The sequence below is a fragment of the Urocitellus parryii genome, chromosome 7 (genome assembly GCF_045843805.1).
Source record: "Urocitellus parryii isolate mUroPar1 chromosome 7, mUroPar1.hap1, whole genome shotgun sequence".
In the NCBI taxonomy this organism is placed as follows: Eukaryota; Metazoa; Chordata; class Mammalia; order Rodentia; family Sciuridae; genus Urocitellus; species Urocitellus parryii.
The window spans coordinates 118,252,164-118,273,583 of record NC_135537.1 but is presented as its reverse complement, the minus strand read 5'-3'; the positions used below and the strand labels follow the sequence as shown (position 1 = coordinate 118,273,583).

At 51.7% G+C, this 21,420-nt stretch overlaps 1 protein-coding gene across 1 annotated transcript; it reads left to right on the top strand.

Annotated features, from left to right (window-relative positions):
• Nucleotides 1-303: 303 nt before the first annotated feature.
• Flcn (folliculin) lies at nt 304-20,418 on the top strand. The gene is made up of 13 exons (XM_026408722.2): nt 304-360; nt 3,058-3,147; nt 5,370-5,642; nt 7,110-7,256; nt 8,524-8,745; nt 9,268-9,428; nt 12,096-12,187; nt 13,586-13,776; nt 15,388-15,501; nt 16,191-16,314; nt 17,349-17,480; nt 17,568-17,673; nt 18,520-20,418. The coding sequence occupies exons 3-13, from the start codon at nt 5,394-5,396 to the stop codon at nt 18,719-18,721; spliced, it is 1,740 nt and encodes a 579-aa protein (XP_026264507.2). The 5' UTR covers nt 304-360; nt 3,058-3,147; nt 5,370-5,393; the 3' UTR covers nt 18,722-20,418.
• Nucleotides 20,419-21,420: the final 1,002 nt, after the last annotated feature.

Genomic DNA, 21,420 nt, shown 5'->3' with positions numbered 1-21,420 from the left:
TCCCTAAACTCTCTTAAAATGTTTTTCAAACTTAAGCATCTCCCCGCGTTTGGGATGGTTTCCTCCACCCGCGGGGTGGTTTGAACCATTCTTTACCTCTGGGCGGGGGGAGGCGACTGGAGGTGGCCAAGAAGGGGTGTCTGGCAGATGCGCGTCGTTCCCCGCCGGACTTCGGAATTGTAGAACCCTGGCTGTATTGCTGGAGGTGGCTAGTTGTGCAGGGCTCCTCAGATCCTGGGGCGCAGGGAGCGCTTGGGCGGTTCCAGCTCCCCCACTGCAGGGCCGGTGGTTGGTATGGCCCGGCCGAGTCACGCGCCCCGGGGTTCGGCGCCGGGGCTGCCGGAGCTGAGGGGTCTGCGGGTGAGTTTGGTGGCGCTGGACTCGGCCAGCTCCCTCGAGGGCGGGGCTGGGGCTGACAGACCTCCTGTGGGGTCGGGTCGGAAGTGGCCCTGGCGGCGCTCTGGTGGGACGCGGCCCCTCAGCGACCGCGACCTGAGCCTGTTAGTCGGGGGCGGGGCTGACGCGTTGAGGTGCTAGGCGAGGGTCAGCTCCGGGCCCTGGGCTGCAGCAGGGATTGGGCTGACTCTGTGTGGGTCCGAGGTGGGCGAATGATGGGGGGTTTAGGACCTAGTGGAAGGCATCGCCGAGACCCTGAGGTATGGGGGCATGATGGGCATGTTCCCCAGGAAGGTGACCTGGGTTAACCCCCCACCACCACCAAGTCAGGACCCTCCATTTATTCTCGTTGAGTGTTACCGTGAGACTGCGCTCTGACTGCCCCCCACTCAGGTTGGGTTTCCCTCTGGCTTGGGCCCCTTCTCCCAGGCTGGCATTCCTACAGAGCAGAGTCTTCTGGATCAGCTCAGCATCTTCCATGAAGGATTGAAGGCTTCTGTTATGCCCAGTTTGGTGGGTATTGACAGACTCATTCTCAGCTCAGGGATTGGCTTGTGGATGGAGGTTCAGGGTACTCACTGGCAGCCTTGGGAGGCAGAGGGCAGAAGGTGCTGATCCTCCAGCCCTTGGATACCTGGCACGATCATCCGTGCCCAGGCTGGCAGGAGGAACTTTCTGTTACAGCATGGAAAGGCCACAGTCAGACTGCTGCTGGAGGTGTTAGATTGTCACCATTGTCATTAGGTAATTGAGCAATAGTGGTACATGACACTGTGTTTGCTCTTCTGTAGTGTCAGGGAGCTCTGTAAAGGTGCTCAGAGAAGTAACATTTGATGTCATCTGACTGCTAAGGGTTAGAGTCCCAAGTAGTAGATCTTTGTGACTCCAGAGCAAAGTGTCATGTAGTGTTTCTTACTGCCTTACAGTAGCTGTGTGGGACTGTGGCATACACAATCAGTATGTTCAGAGCTCTTGTGGAAGGAATGCTTTTTCGTCGAAACAAAGCTAACAATAAGAGTAGTCTGTGTTGATCCTGAATGCTGGGCACTAGTAGGTTAGCAGCATTGCCTCTGGTTTCCTTTTCCCATTTGGGAAGGGGATGAGAGTAATGTCTAGGTCTGTGGTCTGAAGGGCTCAATTGGCATGATGTGTATGTTGCCAAAGTGACCTTAAAACCAGTGGCTTTATATTTTAAAGATATTTTCTATTTTAAAAAGATCATAATAGGTCTGGTGCTGTAGCTCAGTGGCAGAGCGCTTGCCTAGCATGCATCAGGCACTGGGTTCGATCCTCAGCATCACATAAAAATAAATAAAATAAAGGCATTCTGTCCATCTATAACTACAAAAAGAAATTAAAATCATAAATATGTTTAAGGAGATCCCTTTTCTTTGATTTCACTTCATATTATTATTATTTTTTAAATATTTATTGTTTAACTGTAGTTGGACATAATACCTTTTTTTTTTTTTAAAGAGAGAGAATTTTAATATTTATTTTTTAGTTTTCGGTGGACACAACATCTTTGTATGTGGTGCTGAGTATCGAACCCGGGCCACACGCATGTCAGGCGAGCGCGCTACCGCTTGAGCCACATCCCCAGCCCCAATTTTATTTATTTTTATGTGGTGCTGAGGATTGAATCCAGGGCCTCTCACATGCTAGGTGAGTGCTCTACCACTGAGCCCCAGCCCCAGCTCTTCATATTATTTTTAGTAGAAATGAAGATTGGATTTAGGGGTGCTATACTTCTGATCTATACTTCCCAGCCCTTTTTAATCTTTATTTTGAGACAGGGTCTCAATAAATTATCCAGGCTGGCCTTGAATTTATGATTCTTCTGCTTTAATCTTCCGAGTTGCTGGGATTAATAGGTGTGTTCCACTGTGCCCAGTTAAGGAGATCCTTTTTGAAATATTGCATTAGAGGTGTAAAACTTTAGCTTCAGTGTCATTTGCTATCAGCCACTGCTCAAAATATGAGAGGGCAAACTGAGTACAGTGGCACATTCCTGTCGTCTGAGTGATTTAGGAGGCTGAGGCAAGAGGATTACAAATTCAAGGCCAGTTTCAGCAACTTAGACCCTCAGCAACTTATGAAGACCCTGTCAATTATAAGTAAATAAATAAGTAAGTAAATAAATAAATCTCCCCTGATTTCAATCCCCAGTATCAAAACAAAACAAAATTTAAAAATCCCCCCAAAATGAGAGGGCTGCTAAACCATTCAGAACCACAGGCATATTAGCTTTCTGTTACTGTGACAAAATACCTGAGAAAATCAACTTACAAGGAAGAATTTATGTTGGCTTATAGTTTCAGAGGTTTCAGCCCATGATCACTTGGTCCTTTTGATTTGAGTCTGTGGCAAAGCAGCACATCATGGTGGGTGTACGTGATAGTGCAGAGCTCTCACTTCATAGCAGCTGGGAAGCAAAGAGAGAGGGGGAGGGATGGGGGTCCTCAATGACCTAACTTTCTAGTAGATCCCACCCAAGGGTTCCACCCCTCCTCACAGAACACATGGCCTATGGGAGATGTTAAGATCTAAACCATAACAACAGATGAATCTCCAAATTCTCTTTTGCAATGTCCTAATTTGAGGTTGACTCTAAGCTTCTTGAATGTTTTTTTCATGCTGTTTTTTTTCCGCCTTTTCTAGAATATATCAGGTCTTGGGGTATGACGGACATTGCCATGGTTGACTCATGTGTACAGACTTGGCATTCTCTGTGTTTCTGCTAAGTATAAGGTTAGTATTGATGCTGGAAGAAACCTTATTTCTTGTCCCTTTATACCTCAAAGGAAGATGTGGGCGCCTTTTCTAGGGTTATATCCCCGCTTTAACTTTGGGTGCTGATTCCCCTTTTCCTTCCCAGCCACATGTATTATAACAGTGGTCACTTTGCTCTTCCACAGTAGATTTTTATTTTTTTATTTTTCGCGTGTTGGGAATGGAATCCAGGGCCATATGCATGTTAGGCACACACTCTACCACTGAGCCACACCCCTAGTCCCACAGTGAATTATTATTCTTTTTTTTTTTTTTTTTTTTTTGTGATGCTGGGGACCACTGAGCTACATCACCAGCCCTTTTTTATTTTGAGACAGCGTCTCACTAAGTTGCTTAGGGCCTCTTAAATTGCTGAGGCTGGACTTGAATTTGCTATCCTCCTGCTTCAGCCTCCTGAGCTGCTGGGATTACAGGTGTGTGCCACCACACCTGGCCCCACAGTGAATTCTTAAGCTACTGCTGTCCTTGGCCCCACTGTTGTGAATCCTTGTTTCAATTCAGACCACTCGGTTCCTGTGCCAGTAGACTGTGGCCTTCCCCTAGTGTGCCCTGGAGCCTCTCCTGTTTATGGATATCTCCACTTTCTCTGCCCACAGTTGTCATCTCTCCGAGGACAACTCCTAAATAAATAATTTATCTAGCACATGCTAATTTGGTGCTTCCTGTGTGTAGATGCTGGGGATATAGCAGTTAGCGAGACCAAGTCTCCACTTTTAGGGACCTTTCATTTTATGGGGGAGCATATTCAAACACTGGGGTTCCTGGTATGAAAAGTGCTAGGACTTAACGCAGGGGAAGAGGAATGATGGAATGAAGGTGGGTGGCTGCATGGGTTGGGTAGGGAGGGCCCTGGGCGAGGACAGGCAGGTGGAGGCCCCATGGTGAGGAGTGACCCAGGCAGAGATCCTGGGGTGTTGGGGTCTGCCCTCTGTGATAGTGCAGTTGGAATCTCTGTAGAACTGTCAGGCTTTTTAGCCAAGTGTCCTGTTGACTCCCAGATAAAGGATGCTGTCACCAGCTACCTCCCCTCCCTTCCCCTAGAGGACTGTTCTTACCCCGCCACCTACAGTCTGAATCTCCCAACTTTGCCCCCCCCTCACACCCTCAGCACCCCAGGTAAGCTCATGTGACCTGCCAAGCCTTGGTCATAACCACGTCCTGTCGGCCAGGGAATGAGGACTCAGGGAGGGCCTCTTCCCTCCATCTGCCGCTCTTCCTCTTCTGGTCTTCCACATTACTTTCTTCAAGTCCCATGTCTCCCCACTAGCAGTCTGCTGGCCCTGCCTTGGAAATGTTCACTGTCTGCTGCCCTCCTCCCAGTGCAGCCTTTGGCCAAGGCCCCATTGATTCTTCCTCAGGGCAGTGGGGCCCCTCAACTGGCTTCCTCCCTTCCTCCCTGCTCCTACATTCTCTTCTCCGCACACCAGCCTGAGGGAGCCTTTCCGGCTGTAGTTCAGATCTTCCCATGCCTCTCATCAGGCCCACCAGATCTCTTCCAGTCTGAAGATACATTCTGGGGCCTATTTCTAGGGCCTCGAGGCCTAGAAGCCTGAAGTCTGCTTCCTGTAGCCTTGACCCTCAGCTCTTGCTCCTCTTCAGAGCCGCTCAATCCGCAGGCACTGCCCCCCATCTCTCCCTGGCGCCTTGTGGCGCCAGCCCCTCCCTGCACCTGCTACCTTTAGGGGTTCCACTGTGTCCTCTGTAGCCTGGTGTGTGTGGGAATGAGTAGTGTTCCCTGTGTCCCCCTTGGAGGTGCGCTTCCCAGGGGCAGTCTCATAGCCCCCATCTCTTGCCTGGCCTGCTGGATCAAGAGCTCCCCGGTTTCCTGGGTTGCTTTCTTTGTGTCACTCTAGTGGTGTGACATTACACATGTTGCTGCACTGGATGTCACTCCGGGGTATATATTTTCCCTGTGTGCTCTGCTGCCTCTCTGTGCAAGTGTTTACTCATGGTTTCCTCCTCTGACATAGCTCCCCAGGATGGGACCCTGTCTGTCCTGCTCTTGTCTCCTGTTCCTGAAGCAGTGTGGCACAGAGCGGGTGCTCAGCCTGTGTCAGCTGGGTGGTGACTTGCTTCTGCGGTGTGGGAATTCTGTCCTTGTGGTCCTGGTGTTCCGGAAGCCCTGGGGAGGTTGTGATATGAACAGGTGAAACCACCTGACAGTGTCTCTGCTCCCACAGGCTTCTGCCGATCTCTAAGGCACCATGAATGCCATCGTTGCCCTCTGTCACTTCTGTGAGCTCCATGGCCCCCGCACTCTCTTTTGCACGGAAGTTCTACACGCCCCTCTACCCCAGGGGGCCACGAATGGGGACAGCCCAGGCCCAGGGGAACAAGCCGAGGAGGAAGAGGGCGGCATCCAGATGAGCAGCCGGGTCCGTGCCCACAGCCCAGCTGAGGGGGCCAGCGCGGAGTCCAGCAGCCCAGGGCCCAAAAAGTCAGACATGTGTGAGGCAAGTGTCTGAGGGGTTGTTTTGCCTTCTGCTGGAGGTGGGAGGGAGGTGCGGGAAGGAAAGGAGACTCTGAATCTGTAGAGCACAGGTGAGGCCTCAGGGGACAGCCCAGCTTCATTACCTCTCTGATGCCTGAACTCTCTGAGGCCCCAGGCTCTTTCCCTTCGTACCAGCTTTGGCTTTTTAACCCACTCTGTCAGCAGGCAGTTGTCCCCAGCTTAGCCTTTGCCTTTGTGCTCACACACTGCAGCTGTGCTAGGTTTGGGTCTCCTCAGCCCAGCAGCCCCGGGGGTTTCCGCTCTCAGGATCCTGGCACTCCTTACTGGGTCACTGTGTGAGCTCTGGAGTGAAGCTGAAGTTCTCTCAGTGGGCCACATGGGAGGAGCTGGGCCAGGCCTGCAATCAGGTGGGAACAGCCTGTTTGATTCTCCTGAGAAGCAGATGGTCTGGAATTTCTGGAAACACCTGTGAGGGACCCAAAAGGGAGCAGAACTAGGGAGAACCTTCTGAGAGGAGTGTCGGATGGTTGCCAGGTCATTGGAGAGGCCTTGAGCATTGGTTACTGTGGCCTTGGAGCCCTGAACCTCTGGGAAGGGCTTGCCTCAGAGTCCTCATGTGCACAGGGCTGGGGTGCATAGCCTCAGAACCACTCCCTGCAGTACGGTACTTTTTCAAGCTGCTGCATTAACACTCTGAAGTCCTGCTTCTGCCCCATCACTGTTGGGCCCCTTGCCTGTGGCCGAGGCCCCTGCCAAGTATTTGTTCAGGACCAAGGACAAAAGCCTGGTAGAGGGACTGGTGGCAACATCTGAGAAAGTGGTATAGCTCTAGACCCTTGGTATCTTTGTTTCTTTTTTTCCCCTCATGGTGCTTGGCATCACACATGCTACGCAAGTGCTCAAACCCCTGGCTCTGGATCTTTGGAGCAGCTTCTTTGCATCTCAGCCTCAGTTTTTTCTTCTTTAAAATGGGGCTTCTTACTATAATCACCTCATGGGGTTGCTCTGTGGATGAGATAAAGCATCCAAAGCTCTTTTCATAATAACTGCTCCATGAATAATCAGTAAATACATTATTACTAGCCCCTGGCAACCTATGGAGCCCTGGATCCAGGCCTTCCTCCTTAGAATTCATTTAAATGTTCAGATAAGAATAGATCTAGGAACTGGTTATTTTATGCATGTATGTATTTTACTGGGGATTTAACCCAGGGGCATTCTACTACACCTCCCCTTTTTTTAATTTTTTTTTTTTATTTTGAGACAGGGCTGAGGCTGGTCTTGAACTCACCATCCTCCTGCCTCAGCCTCCTGAGTAGCTGTGATTACAGGTGTGTTCCACCAGGCCTGGCAGGAGCCAGTTATCTTTCTACAAAAATAGATCATGCTTTCTAAATCCAGATCTACGTATGAATAAGACAGTTTGTTGCCCACCTCTAACAGGTTTTCTTTTTCTTTTTTTGGATAGGGTTGCCGGTCACTTGCTGCTGGGCACCCAGGCTATATCAGCCATGATAAAGAGACCTCCATTAAGTACGTTAGTCACCAACACCCAAACCACCCCCAGCTCTTCAGCATTGTCCGCCAGGCCTGTGTGCGGAGCCTGAGCTGCGAGGTAAGCTCCAGGCAGATGTGGGGTCGTGGAGAAACTCACACCTGCATGGGATCAGTGCCAGTTTGGGATCGGGAGATGGAAGGTGTTCTTCTTTGCTTTTCTGCGCTGACAGAAAGTATGGCTACGTTGGTTGCCTGGAACACCCAGAATATGTCCTGGTGGACTCTCCAGCCCCACCCCCCCATTCTGGGGTTGGAACCCAGGCCCTCATGCATGCCTGTGCTTTAACACTGAGCTACATCGAGCCTCTTGGACTCCAGTTTCTAAATAGGTGCTGGCTTTTTACTTTAAGGTCTAAAATCCTAAGATACAGATTGGGACATATTCCTAAGATACAAATGATTTCTAGGACCTATACTTCACTGTATCAAATGTCAGCGTTTTTTACCATCTCAGTTATCACTCTACATTTCAGGGATCATCCAGTGCTACTTAGAACCTCCTCTTGGGTCCTAAGTATGGCTCCTGCTGTCTAGCTTGAGTCTTAGCTTCTATGTTTTTATCTGTCACAAAGAACTCATGATCCAGATACTAACCTTTCCTGGTGCTGTGTCCACTCTGTCAGACCCTCTGAGCCCTGTTGATTCTCACTGTTCTTGTATACCTGCCTGCAGCTCTTCCCCTCTTTTAATTCCATGCTGCACATCGGTCAGTAGGCAGACAGGCCGTGTGCTTGAATTATATGTAAAGTAAGAATAAGTGTGTCATGCAGAAGGGACTGGAGGACTCTGAGAATTGAGGGTGCAGATTTAACTGGATGGACTGCAGTTTTGACCTGCCAACTCTTCAGTCTGCTCCTGATGAGCAGTGGCAGGGGTAGAAGGAATATTGGTACAGGAGTTACAGATTTCAAGGGGAGAACAGTAATGAACCTAGGCACCTTGGCACTCCATGGTCACCAGTGTTACCTCCAGAAAGTTTGTGGGACCTGGGGTGTGGCTCAGTGATAGAGCATGTGCTTAGTCCCCCTACACCAGAAAAGGAAAAGTAAGTTTGCACACAAGAGTAGGTGACTGCTGGGCTTTCCATTCTCTGTCTGCCATTGCTTTGCTGTTACTGGCTAACTTATGCCAAAAGAAAGGTCTAAGGAGGGGCTGGGGGCGTAGCTTAGTGGTAGAGCACCTGCCTAGCACGTGGGCAGCCTGGGTTTGACCTGTAGCACCAGAAAACAAACCAAAACAAAAGCAGAGATCTGAGGAGGCGGCTTTGACCTGGTGTTCCTAGAGCAAGAAGGGGACATCCCTCCAGTTGCTGTGGTTTCTTCCAGGTGTGCCCTGGCCGAGAAGGTCCCATTTTCTTTGGGGACGAGCAGCATGGTTTTGTGTTCAGCCACACCTTCTTCATTAAGGACAGCCTGGCCAGGGGCTTCCAGCGCTGGTACAGCATCATCGCCATCATGATGGACCGGATTTACCTCATCAACTCCTGGCCCTTCCTGCTGGGGAAGATCCGTGGGATCATAGATGAGCTCCAGGGCAAGGCTCTCAAGGTGTGTCTGAGAGGGAAGGGGAGGGGATGGCACTGCTGGTGTCTTTCTGCGCTGCTGTGTTCACTGAGAGCCCAGGCAGGTGTCCCCTTGGCCTGCTCCACTGCATACCCAAGTGTGGTCTCTTGGCTTCTGATTCGGGCATGTGTGTGCCTCCTGGCCCTCCCACCTGCTTTTCTGGCCCCTCCTGCTCTGCTGTCCTGGGTCTCCTTGGTTCTAGCTTCCTCCCTGTTGTCTCTGCCTCCTCTGCCCAACATGTCAGAGACTATGCCTTCGTCCTATCCCGTACCCCCGGGAGCCAGTGGCTGGATAGGAGAAAGGATGGAGGAATTCTGTGCCAGCCCCTGTCCTCTGGAGGTGCAGCCATTCTGTGTCAGAATGTCAGGCTGCTGACGTATCCTAGGCTCCGTGTCTGGAGAGCAGAGTGGGACGTCTGGGGGAACACCTGTGGTGGCTATTGTGAATGAGCAGGTTCTGGCTGTTGACTGGTTATGAAAGAGGCTGCCCTGTCCCTTCACATTCCAGGTGTTTGAGGCGGAGCAGTTTGGATGCCCGCAGCGAGCCCAGAGGATGAATACAGCATTCACACCCTTCCTGCACCAGCGGAACGGCAATGCTGCCCGCTCGCTGACTTCCTTGACCAGCGATGACAACCTGTGGGCCTGTCTTCACACGTCCTTTGCCTGGTAGTGTAGAGTCGAGGGTTTCTGGCAGGTCTTAGAATAGGAGAAGTTACCATGTTTAGGTGATCTGTGGTTGGGGAGGGTGATCCTGGCTGGGTTGCACAGCAGCCTTCAGGTAGAGTTAGGTCCTGTGTGCGTAGGACTGTGGAACCCTTGTTCTCTGGGCATCTCCCCACTGGTGTGTGGAAAACACATTTAGGTGGACCTCACTTTCTAATAATACAAAGAAATATTTCTATAAAAAAGTTAGTGATCCTCTCCCTTTAAAAAAAAGTGCATGTCTGCAATCCCAGCAACTCGGGAGGCTGAGACAGGAGGACACCGGTTCTAGATCACCCTCGGCAACTTAGCAAGGCCCTAAGCAATTTAGCCGGACCCTGTCTCAAAATAAAAGACTGGGGGTGTAGTTTAGTGGTAAAAGCCCCTGGATTTAATCCTCAGTACCAAAGAGTAAAAACAAAAACCTAAAGCAACTTTTATCTTACGTAGCGCCTGTGGGTTAAGAAGTTAGGAGTTGCTGGGGTTGTGGCTCAGTGGTAGAGCGCTTGCCTAGCATGTGAGGCCCTGGGTTCCATCCCAGCACTACAGAAAACTAAATAAACAAAGGTATTGTGTCCATCTACAATTAAAATATTTATTTAAAAAAAAAAAAGTAGTAGTTAGAAGTAACTTAGCTGGGTGCTCTGGCCCCGGTCTTCTTGTCTGGAGCTGTAGTCTGCTGAGGGGCCACTTCCAAAGTGTCCCTGAAGGGGCAGTGAGTGCGTGCTGGCTCTGGGAAAGGGGCCTTGGATCCTCTCCATGTGGATATGCCGCTGGCATCCCCAGAGTGACTGGTCGGGGATGGTGGGGTATGCCTGGGCTTGGCGGGTACACACTGCCCCTTCTGGCACTGTTAGAAGTGTGCCCTGTCATTAAACCCAGACCTGGCAAGGTGAGGGATTAACGTCTCGAATGGAGGCGTGTCAGTGAGTTTTGTGGACATATAGTTTTGTGGAACCAGACTGTTCCCTGGCCACAGGTTGTATCTGTTCCTTCCACTGCAGAATATACTCACTCCTTGTAAAGACCCCCATCGGTACTTATTTCTGTTCAGGGTCAGTTTGAAGCTCTGAGTCAAGGATCCTTGTGTAAATTTGTGCTGGTGTGGATGAGGCTTCTGGGGTGCAGCTTCAAGGTCCTGTAAACTAAAGGGGAAAAGTATCTGTCCACCCACCTGACATACAGTCCTTCCTGTATTTAAGAAAAAAATTGGCAAGTGAAAATTCATATATTTATGGCCTACATTATGTTTTGATATAGGGTCATGTGTCACATAAAGACATTTCGGTCAGTAGTGGACATAAAATAGTGCTCCTGTAGATTGTCACCTGATGACATCATAGCTGTCTCCGTTTGCACAGGCACACTTTATGGTGTTCATATAAGGATGAGATCACTGAGTGATGCACACTGCCCTGTTGTTAAGTGATGGATCTTTGTCCTATGATGGCTAAATCACACTGGAGACATGCATTTCCTTTTTGTTTGTGATGCGAACACTTAGACTCTATTCTTTTAGCTTCCTCTTATATTTTAAAAAATCAGTTTTTATTAAAGAGATTTTATACAGATGCAAAGTAAAAGAAATAATGCAGTGAACCTGCCCCCTCTGCTATTGACTTTGAAAGTCACCAGCATTTCCTTCTCTCCTCTCACTTTTCATATTATCTATTTTTTTTTTTTTTTTGGTGGTGCTGGGGATCGAACCCAGGCCCTTGTGCATGCAAGGCAAGCACTTTACCCTCTGAGCTATGTCCCCAGCCCTCGTATTATCTTTTAAACCAACAAAAGTTATGTCATTTCAACTATAAATGTAACCACAATACCAATACCCTGTCCAACAACAGTGACTCGTTTTCTTGGTATCCTCCAGGTTCAGTGTTCCCTTGTGTCTCAGAGGTGACTTTTGAGGCAGGATCTGAACAAAGGGTTCCTCTGACCAGCACCCACCCCCATTTTCCTCGTGCCCTTAATTGATTAATTATATTTGAGGTAGTGGGGATTGAATCTCACTCTACCACTGAGCTCTATCCGGCTCTTTATTTTGAGACAGGGTCTTGGTAAGGTGCTGAGGTTGGCCTGGATTGAACCCAGGGACGCATGACCACTGAGCCACATCTCCAGCCGCTACCTTTTTTTTTTTTTTTTTTTTAAATATTTTATCTAGAGACAGATCTCGGTTGCTTAGTCCTCACTAAGTTGCTGAAGCTAGCTTTGGGCTTGCGATCCTCCTGCCTCAGCCTCCCAGGCTGCTGGGATCCTAGGCACCCATGACACCTGGCTCCCGTGCCCTTTGATGGACCTCAGCCGGTCGTGTCCAGGAGCATAGCCTGCATCCTAGACAGGGCCTGGCGTGTCCTTGCAGTAGCGTCCAGCAGGATTTTTCTCATTTTTTTGGACCCAGGGGTCTCCCTTTGTTGCCCAGGCCAGTCTCCAGTCCTGGGTTCAAGTGACCCTCCCCCGAGTCTCGAGTCTGGGCCTGCAGTGTGCACCACCACACCAGGCTAGCCTTTCTTTTAGATCCATATTTTCTGTGAGCAGGTAGTTGGATCAAGGGGCTCAGTGAACTTTGGTCCCAGTGTCTCCTTCAGCAAGAGTACATCATAGCTGGCGCTATTCTGGGTTCTCCAGGCTCCTGAAGGCATGTGGCAGCCGGCTGACGGAGAAGCTCCTGGAGGGTGCACCAACAGAGGACACCTTGGTTCAGATGGAGAAGCTTGCTGGTGAGGCTGGGTGCTGCTGCGTGGGCCCGTTGCTGATGGTGGCTGTGGGGGCCGCTGGCTCCTGGCCATCTGGTGGGAGGAGCTGGTGAAAGGAGGCCTGGCTCTGAGGAGGCCAGAGGTTGATCTTGGTGTTTTGGTTGTGATTTTCTGTCGCCTTTTCCTTGATGGTGTCTTGAAAGAATCTGCTTCCCAGGGAGGGCTGCCTGTAGAGAGCTACTGACTGGCTGCTTTCCTCCCACTGTTTATGACAGCCAGGTCCGTGGCCTTGTAGATAGTGTTTTATTCCCTGCTCAGAACCAGTGTTGTTTCATTGGGACCCATGTTTCCCCAGCCTCCCAGGTGTCTGGCCTTCCCCAGGTTCATGATTGGACCCTTCACGTGTGGGGCTCAGGGTCCTGGGTATCTGACTTCCTGGGGACCTGTGTGTGCCCCAGCTTGGGATCACAGGTCTGGATCCTGGCTGTTTCCTGCCAGAGCTGGTTTGATTTCTGGTGGTTTGTGTCCACCATTCTCACAGCCAGGGGTGGGAGAGTGGACTGTGATGTGTGTCACACGTGGTTTGTTACTGTTGATGCTTCCTGGGCTTCAGGTTACACACGACAAGCTTTCTGAATTGCTGGAGCTCTTGGGAGGTCTCCCCAGTGGTCACGCACTTGACCTGTACAGTAACTCTCCCAAGTGGAGAGATTCAGGAGTGAGGTCTCCACGAGAGCAGAAGAGGCTCAGGAAAGATGGAACCTCGAAGTGTGGCCTTAACAGCCCCGTAGATCACCTGGTCCTAGAACTGTTGGTTACTACCGTGGATCAAAGACTCGCAGGCTGGTGCATACCAGAAGGCTTGTCGCAGGCACAGAGAAAACAGGTCTACTGAGTCTCTTAGGAGAGCCTGACAGGCATGCAGGGCTCTGTGTCATGGTTTGGGTCACACAGGAGCTGGGCACACTTAGGAGTCAGCCGTGGCTTCAAATCCCGGTTCTGCTCCTCATGGGCATCTTTCCTTTGAGTCTCACTGTGATCGACCCATAGATGTGATTGTGCGGGCTCCCTGCAGATTGGCTGAAGGGCCATGTGTGTCATATCTGTGAGGCAGGGATGGGAGTGGTTGGGAAGACTGAGCACAATGTGCGGAGCTGGCGGAGGGTCTGCTCAGGGACCAGCCCTCAGCGCTTCCATCATTGGTTGCATTTTCCTACCAGTGGGGAGCAGCTCAGGGCCTTTCAGTAAGTGCTTCTGAAACTCGGTGTGACCCTGGGCCAGGTGGGCTGTGGCCGAGTCCTTCCTGCCCTCCCAGCCAGTAGCCATACGACGGCTGGTGGAGTGGCCAGGAGATGCCTGGACTGCGGTGGTCACCGAGTGAGGCAGTGTGTCTCATGACTGTCCTTGCCGTCTGTTGTGCAGACTTAGAAGAGGAGTCGGAAGGCTGGGACAACTCTGGGGCCGAGAAGGAGGAGAAAGGCCCTGTGCTGCCAGAGGGCGCCGAGGGCCGGGAGCTGGCCAAGTGCCCCACCGGTGCCTCCTCACTCTCAGACTGCGGGAACTGGCAGTCCCGAAAGCTGTCAGTGTTCAAGTCTCTCCGGCACATGAGACAGGTAAGCAGCAGATGTCCCAGCTCCAGTCGGAAACTCAGGAGAAGAGCCCAGCCTTGTCTGTCCAGCACGCTCTGTCCTCTGGGCCTGGCTTTCCTGCTCAGCAGGGGTGACCAGGAGCCTTCTCAGTGGGTGACTGAGGGCCCAGTGGGCATGGGGATGTACTAGCCACAGGACCAGTGCTCACCTTTCCGGGTGGTTGGCTCCCTGTGGTTCTCTGACCTGGTCATTCTAGAATCTTGTAAAGAGATGACTAGCACGATTATTGGTTTACATGAAGCCTAGACTCTTTGTAGCTTGAAAATGATGGTCATTCTTAGAAAAAAATTGGAACTAACATAAATATACAGCTATGATACTTATGGTGTGTCCAAACAACAGCATGTTGTGAAGTCCAGAAGGCACCTTGTATGTCACACTTAAGACAAAACAGTAACACACTAGATCAACTCTTAAATTTGGTCAGATGGGAGGAGAATCTTGTTCAGTGAAGAAGGTAGGTTGTCACCTTTTTATGTTTTTCTGTATTTTTATAATGATCATTGATCTTATCAGAATAGAAATCTTTCTGTTTTGGAAAATGGAATAAAAAGAGTGGTTTAATGGCTGATGCCCCCTGGGGCTTCTGTTTAAAAAATGCCCATCTGTCTCTTTCCCCCACCCCCACTCTGTGTTTGGCAGGAGTTGATTGTTTACTTGGATCAGGGAAGGAATCTTGGATCCCACTGGAGGTGGGAGTACTGAGGCTGCAAGGGTTGGTAAAGTGTGGTGTCATAGAGACTTTTTTGGTTTTGTTTTGTTTTTTTGTTTCAAAGTCGTGTTTGTCTTCTTAGAAACCATAAGACAATTGACCTCTAAAATGTCCGTATTATGGGAGTTGATAAAAGTGGGGTGGGAGAGGGGCTTGTTTTGGATTAAAGAGTAAAGACTGGACAACCAAAAGCAATCTTGATCCTCGGTTGGCGTCTAGATGAAAAGAATCACAGCTGTAAAGAATATGGTCAGGGGGCAGAGGCTGTGGCTCAGGGTAAAGTGCTTGCTTCGCCTATGTGAGGCACTGGGTTCTATCCTCAGCACCTCATAAAAATAAATAAAGATACTGTGTGTTCATCTACAATTAAATAAACATTAAAAAAAAAAGAACATGGTTAGGAGGCTGATCTCATGTGGTGGCTGACCACTGGGTGCTCCTGGTTGTAGTGTGGTGTGGCTTGTGGAGGTGAAGCCCTGGGTCTTCCTGGGTGCCGATGTGTTGGGGTGCTTGTGGCTCATTTCCAATGGCTCAGCACAGTGTTGCTTATAGAGGGAAGGAAACTGTCGTAAAAAGTTCACACCTTTTTGCTTCAAATGTTTAAAAATAAAATTGAGAGAAATATCTTAAGGTGCAAGAGCTTTGGAATCTTGCTTTTAGGTGGGAATGTGGGACTTCCCCATCTCTCTTCCCTTAGGCCACGCAGCCTCCTTGAGAAGGGAAGTGGCTGTCTCTCCCCTCCCCCACATCCTCCTTTGCTATACTGAGAAAGTCTGTAAACAAATGAAGAAAGTAACTCTCATCAGAAGGAGAGAGAAGTTCCTTCTGTTCGTGTGGGGAGAGCACTGCATGATGTGTTTCAGGTCCTGGGTGCCCCCTATTTCCGCATGTTGGCCTGGCACGTCCTCATGGGGAACCAGGTGATCTGGAAAAGCAGAGACGTGGACTTGGTCCAGTCAGCGTTCGAAGTACTTCGGGTAAGAACATCTTTTTTTCTTTTATGTGATGTGTAGCAGGGCCGTACTGGCCTTGGGTGTGACTTCAGGTGTCACCATCACCATGAATGTTGCTCAGCATAAAGCCTTGGGAATCGAACATGCCTCAATCTAACACCAGTGCTTTCTGTTTACTGTTAAAGATGGCAGGTTTTGACATTCTTATTTCCAATGGAAGGAGTCTGGGCTGTCCTGACAGAGTGGTAGTTATCTCCTCTACCTCTCCCAACCCCTGTGACCCCTCTGAGAAGCAATGGGGGTTAGCACCGTGCTGCCACCGTGCTACCTCTGCACAGGTGTTCACGAGCCGAGCAGGTTGGGCGTGCACACAGGTGCATCCTTGGACAGTGTGCATGCCTACTGACCACCTGAGCTGTGGGTGCAGAAGTGAATATGACCCTGTCTCCAAAAGGAGTGGGGAGAGACACACACCCCAGAAGGTAGAGTGTCCTAGGCATTCACACCACAGAGCAAGGAGCTGCATAAGTCAGTGTGTGACGATGGCCAGGATAGGGGTTAGGAGCCTTTGGGAGATACCCTATGGCCTGAGGGCCTCGGGGACACCTGGGTAGTGAGCTTTGGCTGCAGAGGGCCTGTGGGTTTGGGTAGTGGAGACAGGAGGGCGAAGGGGACCCTGGGCTTGTGGGTTCTGAGTCACGCTGTCTCCGCAGACCATGCTGCCCGTGGGCTGTGTCCGCATCATCCCGTACAGCAGCCAGTACGAGGAAGCCTACCGGTGCAACTTCCTGGGGCTCAGCCCGCATGTCCAGATCCCTGCCCATGTGCTGGCTTCAGGTACAGGGGCCACCTGGGGGTATGCCCTTCCCCCAGCTGCTCCCACACCTGGGACTAGGATACAACTGAATCTCAGTCATGTGTTTGAGGATGTCCCCTGCTTGCTTCAGAGGCAGGAGGACCCCTATGTAGGACCAGCTTTCCCAGTGAAACTTCTGTCTTCTGTCTCTAAAGTGATTGAAAGTGGGCCTGATGACCAGTGGTGGGAGCGCTCTCCTGGGTTATGGTTCTCATTGGAAGCAGGTCCCAGACCTGGGGTGGAGGGTTGGTGTCCACCCAGGACGGCAGAGCCAGGAATCCAGGGTAGTCATCCTGAAGAGTTGGTGCCCACGCGATCCTGGGGCCTTCGGGGGCTCAATCCTGCCTCTCTGTCACCGTGCTGCCATGCTTCCTTGTCCTCTCCAGTGGTGTCCCCCTGCTGAAGTCCTCCGTGCCCTTCGTAGTGCACCTGGGCTCTCTGGTTTCCCCACCCTCATTGAGCCAGGAAACGGTTTGTCCTTGGCTGGAGGATGTGAGGAGTCAGCCTGGGGCAGGTCTTGGCCTTGTGGACAGTCAGGGACTTCTCAGCATGTGTGAGAGGCAGTTGCTGTGCTCCCAGGCTGAATGGAGGATGCCTGGCATTGGCTCCATAGCCCCAAGCCAACCCGAGTCCTGAGGTCCCAGGGGGCAGCACAGGAGTCACCTTCAGATATGAGCTTGGAATTCCCCACACCATTGACTGTGACCTTGGGCCTGTTCCTGAACCTCTGTTTCAGTTTCCCTCGCAGTGAGTGGAGTAATACTGAGCCACCTCCTAGGACTCCTCAGGATGAAGTGAATCAATGAGTGCAATTTATGATTATGTAATGTAAAAAAGATGATCGGTTTAAACAAGGCAAAAGTTGACCTTAACTCTGTTCACAAGAGGTTTTATTGGCCTGCGCTCTCCTCCTGGCCCTGCATTGGGGTGGAGCTGCTGTGGAGTGGCGGGAGGGGCAGGCCTGCCAGGGAGAGACTGCAGCGCTTCCCAGGAACTGTGTTTTGCCTTGCCACAGAGTTCGCGGTCATCGTGGAGGTGCACACAGCCACGCGCTCCATGCTCCACCCAGTAGGGTGTGAGGACGACCAGTCCCTCAGCAAGTACGAGTTCGTGGTGACCAGTGGGAGCCCCGTGGCTGCCGACCGAGGTGGGTGCTGCTGCTGGGCTGCTTCCGTGGGGGTGGCTGCGGCCTGCCTCTGGTGGCAGTGCTGATGCCCTCTGTGCCCGCCCGCAGTCGGCCCCACCATCCTGAACAAGATTGAAGCAGCTCTGACCAACCAGAACCTGTCTGTGGATGTGGTGGACCAGTGCCTCGTCTGCCTCAAGGAGGAATGGATGAAGTAAGCGCTGGCCGCCATCGCCCTCCAGGCTTCTGACGTGGGGGGGGGGGGTGAACTCTGCTGAGGAAAAGTAGGTGCTGTTTCCCAAGGGAGGCCAGGCTGTGGCCGCTGGGGAGCCGTCCAGACTCAGCCCTGCCCCTCGAGCTCCGCGGCCTTGCAGTCGTGCCCCAGTGTCTCCTGTGAGGTGGGAGTGGGTTAAGGAGGGATGCCGAGCATGCAGAAGAGACTCGTAACTGAAGTTCTCTGCTGCTGCTACTTAATTCTTCAAATCTGACGGTCAGGGGTGTGTGTGTGTGTGTGTGTGTGTGTGTGTGTGTGTGTGTGTGTGGTTGCAGTGCTGGGTTAGAAACTCGGGGCCTCCTACGTGCTAGGCAGGTGCTCTGCCACTAAGCTACATCTACCCTACCCAGCCTGTTCCCCTTGTTAAAAAAAAGAAAGAAAGTAAGTTACTGTGTTTCCTCTTGCCTTGACTTTTTTGGAGGTTACCAGAGATTGAACTCAGGGGCTGTATTGTATTTTGTTAAGAGACAGGGTCTTGCTCAGTCTTCTTGCCCCAGCCTCCCAAGCCCCTGGGATCACCGGCGAGGCTGGTGATTGCCACGCTGCTGAGGCTAGCCTCGAGATCCTGGCTCTGGCGGTCCTCCTGCCTTGGTCTCCCAAGTGGCTCAGGAGCGCACCACTGCCTGGCTTCCTCGCTGCTCCCTGGGTCTGGGACCCCAGGGTGCAGGTGCCTCTGCTGCCAGCTGGGCCGCAGGGCTCTTGTTGGTCCTGCAGCTGTTCAGGCCCCACGAACAGAGCGCCGATTCTTGAGCTGTGAGTCTGAGTGTCTGCTTTTGTTTTCTGCAGCAAAGTTAAGGTCCTCTTTAAATTCACCAAGGTGGACAGTCGCCCCAAGGAGGACACACAGAAGCTCCTGAGCGTCCTTGGTGCCTCCGAGGAAGACAACGTCAAGCTGCTGAAGTTCTGGATGACAGGCTTGAGCAAGACGTACAAGTCACACCTCATGTCCACGGTCCGCAGCCCCACGGCCTCCGAGTCCCGTAACTGACCTCCTGGGAGTGGGTCTCCACGTGCTCCTTCTGGAAGATGGTGGTGCCTGTGCGTGGACCCACCTCCAGCTCCGAGAGGAGGGCCTGCGCTGAGTGTCCAGATGCTGTGGTGGAGCCGCGTCCTGGCAGGGCGTGGGGACTGCAGGGCCCTGCCCTCTGTGTGGGCCCCTCCCACAGCCGCCGTCTCCCCTGAAGAAGGCCGTGGAGCCGTGTGGAGCACCGGCCTTCTGTACTGTGCGCCCACAAGGGACGCCGTCAGGAGGACTCGGGCCTCGTGCCTCTGGATGACGGAGGTCTCAGGCTGCAGGAGGAACTTGGTGGGCCAGGCCAGCTCTGGCGATCAGCTGCCATCAGTGTCCTCCCTGGGCTCAGCAGCACACCTTTCCATCTTGACACGCGGCAGCCATCCCTGGGAACAGTCAGTACTGGCGCCAGTCTGGGTCAGGTTTGAGCCAGGGCCCTGGACGCGCTTTAGGATGGAGGACGCCTTCTTCGTCTCTGATCCGCTGGGGTTTGTGTTCTGGGGTTGTCCCTGCTCCTCTACGGGCACATTCCCCTGCGGCCACCTGTGGGGATGACTGTCCAGACATGAGGTTCTGTGAAGTGTCTCATCGCAGTCGACTGGCCCAGCCCACTGGGACGGTGAGACCCGCCTCGGCTTTATTCTGTGCCACTTTCCCTTGTCACTGCTTTCAGCTAGTGAATGTGGCTGCAGGTGACAGTTTCCGGAGTCTGCGGCAGCTTCATGTCCCACGTAGCACTTTCAGAGGTAGGTTGGAAGGACTTTACAGCAGTTTTCCTGATCTGTTTATAATGTTTTGTGTTCATTTAATTTATATTTAACTTGAAGACTTAAGTTTATTGGACTAGGTCTCTGCATGAGGCCACAACATTGAAACACAATAAATAATGTATTTTTATAAACTGTTGCCTACATGGTTTTATTGGTAAAATAACAGCTGATATTCACTTGTGCTCAGCACAGGCAGTAGTGTAGTGTGTCCCGGATGAGACCAGAGCTAGGACGCAGGTGGTTAGGCAGCTCTGTGCTGTGACTATAACTGTTCTCACGGAGACTCAGGTGGCTACAGCATCACGACGTGGGGTGATCCTAGGGGACCACCATTGTATCTGTTGACCAGCATTGACTGAAGTGTTGCTGCTTGACATGTGACCATGTCACGGCTCAGGTGACACCCACGAGTGGTCAGTGCTTGGGCCTGTGAAGGTCTAAGCTTCAGTGATCTTGGACAGTCTTCTCAGGTGAGTCTGGAGCTGATGAGGAGGAAGGTCCTGGAGTGTCTATGCCGTGTGCACCTAGCATTTTCTCCAACTTTGGGAGACGGCTCAGCCCCGAGAATGTTGGCAGGTGTCTCCATTTGAGAGGAGGCACGGGATGGAACAGACCTGCCTGACGGCGGCACCCTGCACACTGAGGTCCACTTGGAGCACCTTGGAGTGGGAGGCCCATCTGGCCTGGGTGGCTCAAGGTGATGCAGGGAGAGGTGACTGCCAGCTCTTCTTGCATCTCTGGGTGTGAATTTCTCTCTTTTTACGGTGTCCTTGGGAACAGTAACCTTTGTTCAAACAACGTCTGTGCCAGTTTTCTGCCAGTCCCGTGGCTGAGTCCATCTGGCTCAGTAGGAACTGGACATAAATGAGCTCTACAACAGTCTCACAGGAGGGAAGGAGGGGTGTAAATTTCCAGTATGCTAAAACTTACTGCAGGAGTGGGCACAGAGGAGGCCCGTGCCACACGCCTGTAATCCCAGCAACCCAGGAGGCCCAGGCAGGGGTGTCGCAGGATCGAGCCAGGCTGGACAACACAGCAAGACCCTGCATCAAAATAAAAAATAAAAGGGGCTGAGGATGTAGCAGTGATAAGAGCACCCCTGGGTTCAAGCCCGAGTACAGAAAAAAAACCCCAATAGTCCAGACCTTGAGCCTTCCCTTGGGTTCCTGTTATTATGTATGAGATACCAACCCTCTATTCCCTAGTCACCTTGGAGGTCCCAAGAACAGGCGATCTGATTCACAGTCCTGGGTGATCACTGCTGCTGTCTGTCTGTATGGTTTGACCCCTCTGAAACCCATGTTGAAATTGGATTTCATTGTGGTGATGCTAGCAGGCGGGGTTTGCTGCAGTTTGGGTCATGAATGTCCCCCCAAGGTCCGTGTGTTCAAGTCTTGGTCCCAATGGTGTGATGTTGGGAGATGGTGAAACCTTTAAGAGGTGGGGTCTCGGGGAGGTCATTAGGTCATGGGTGGGGGGGCATGTCCTTGAAGGGGATCATGGGGCCCAGCCTCCTCCTCGCTCCTTTTGCTCCCTGGGCGAGATGAGCAGTTTTGTTCCACCACACACGTGATGTGCTGCCTTGCCACAGTTCAAAACAGGGCGACCGATCATGAACTGGAACCTCCCACACTGTGAATCATAATAAACCTTTTCTACCTGTTGATTGTCTCAGGCATTTTATTATAGTAACAGAAAGCTGACCAACAGAAATGGATGAGGTCATTGGGTGGCTGACAGGGATGAATGCCTTTCTGGAAGCAGTGAGAGTTCTTAGGAAGCAAATCATTACAAAAGCAGGTTTGGCTTCCTCAGCCTCTTGCTTCTTCCTCCACATCTCCATCATGTCATGAGGCAGTATGGAAGCCTGGACTTCAGCCATGCTCCTGGACTTCCCAGCCTCTG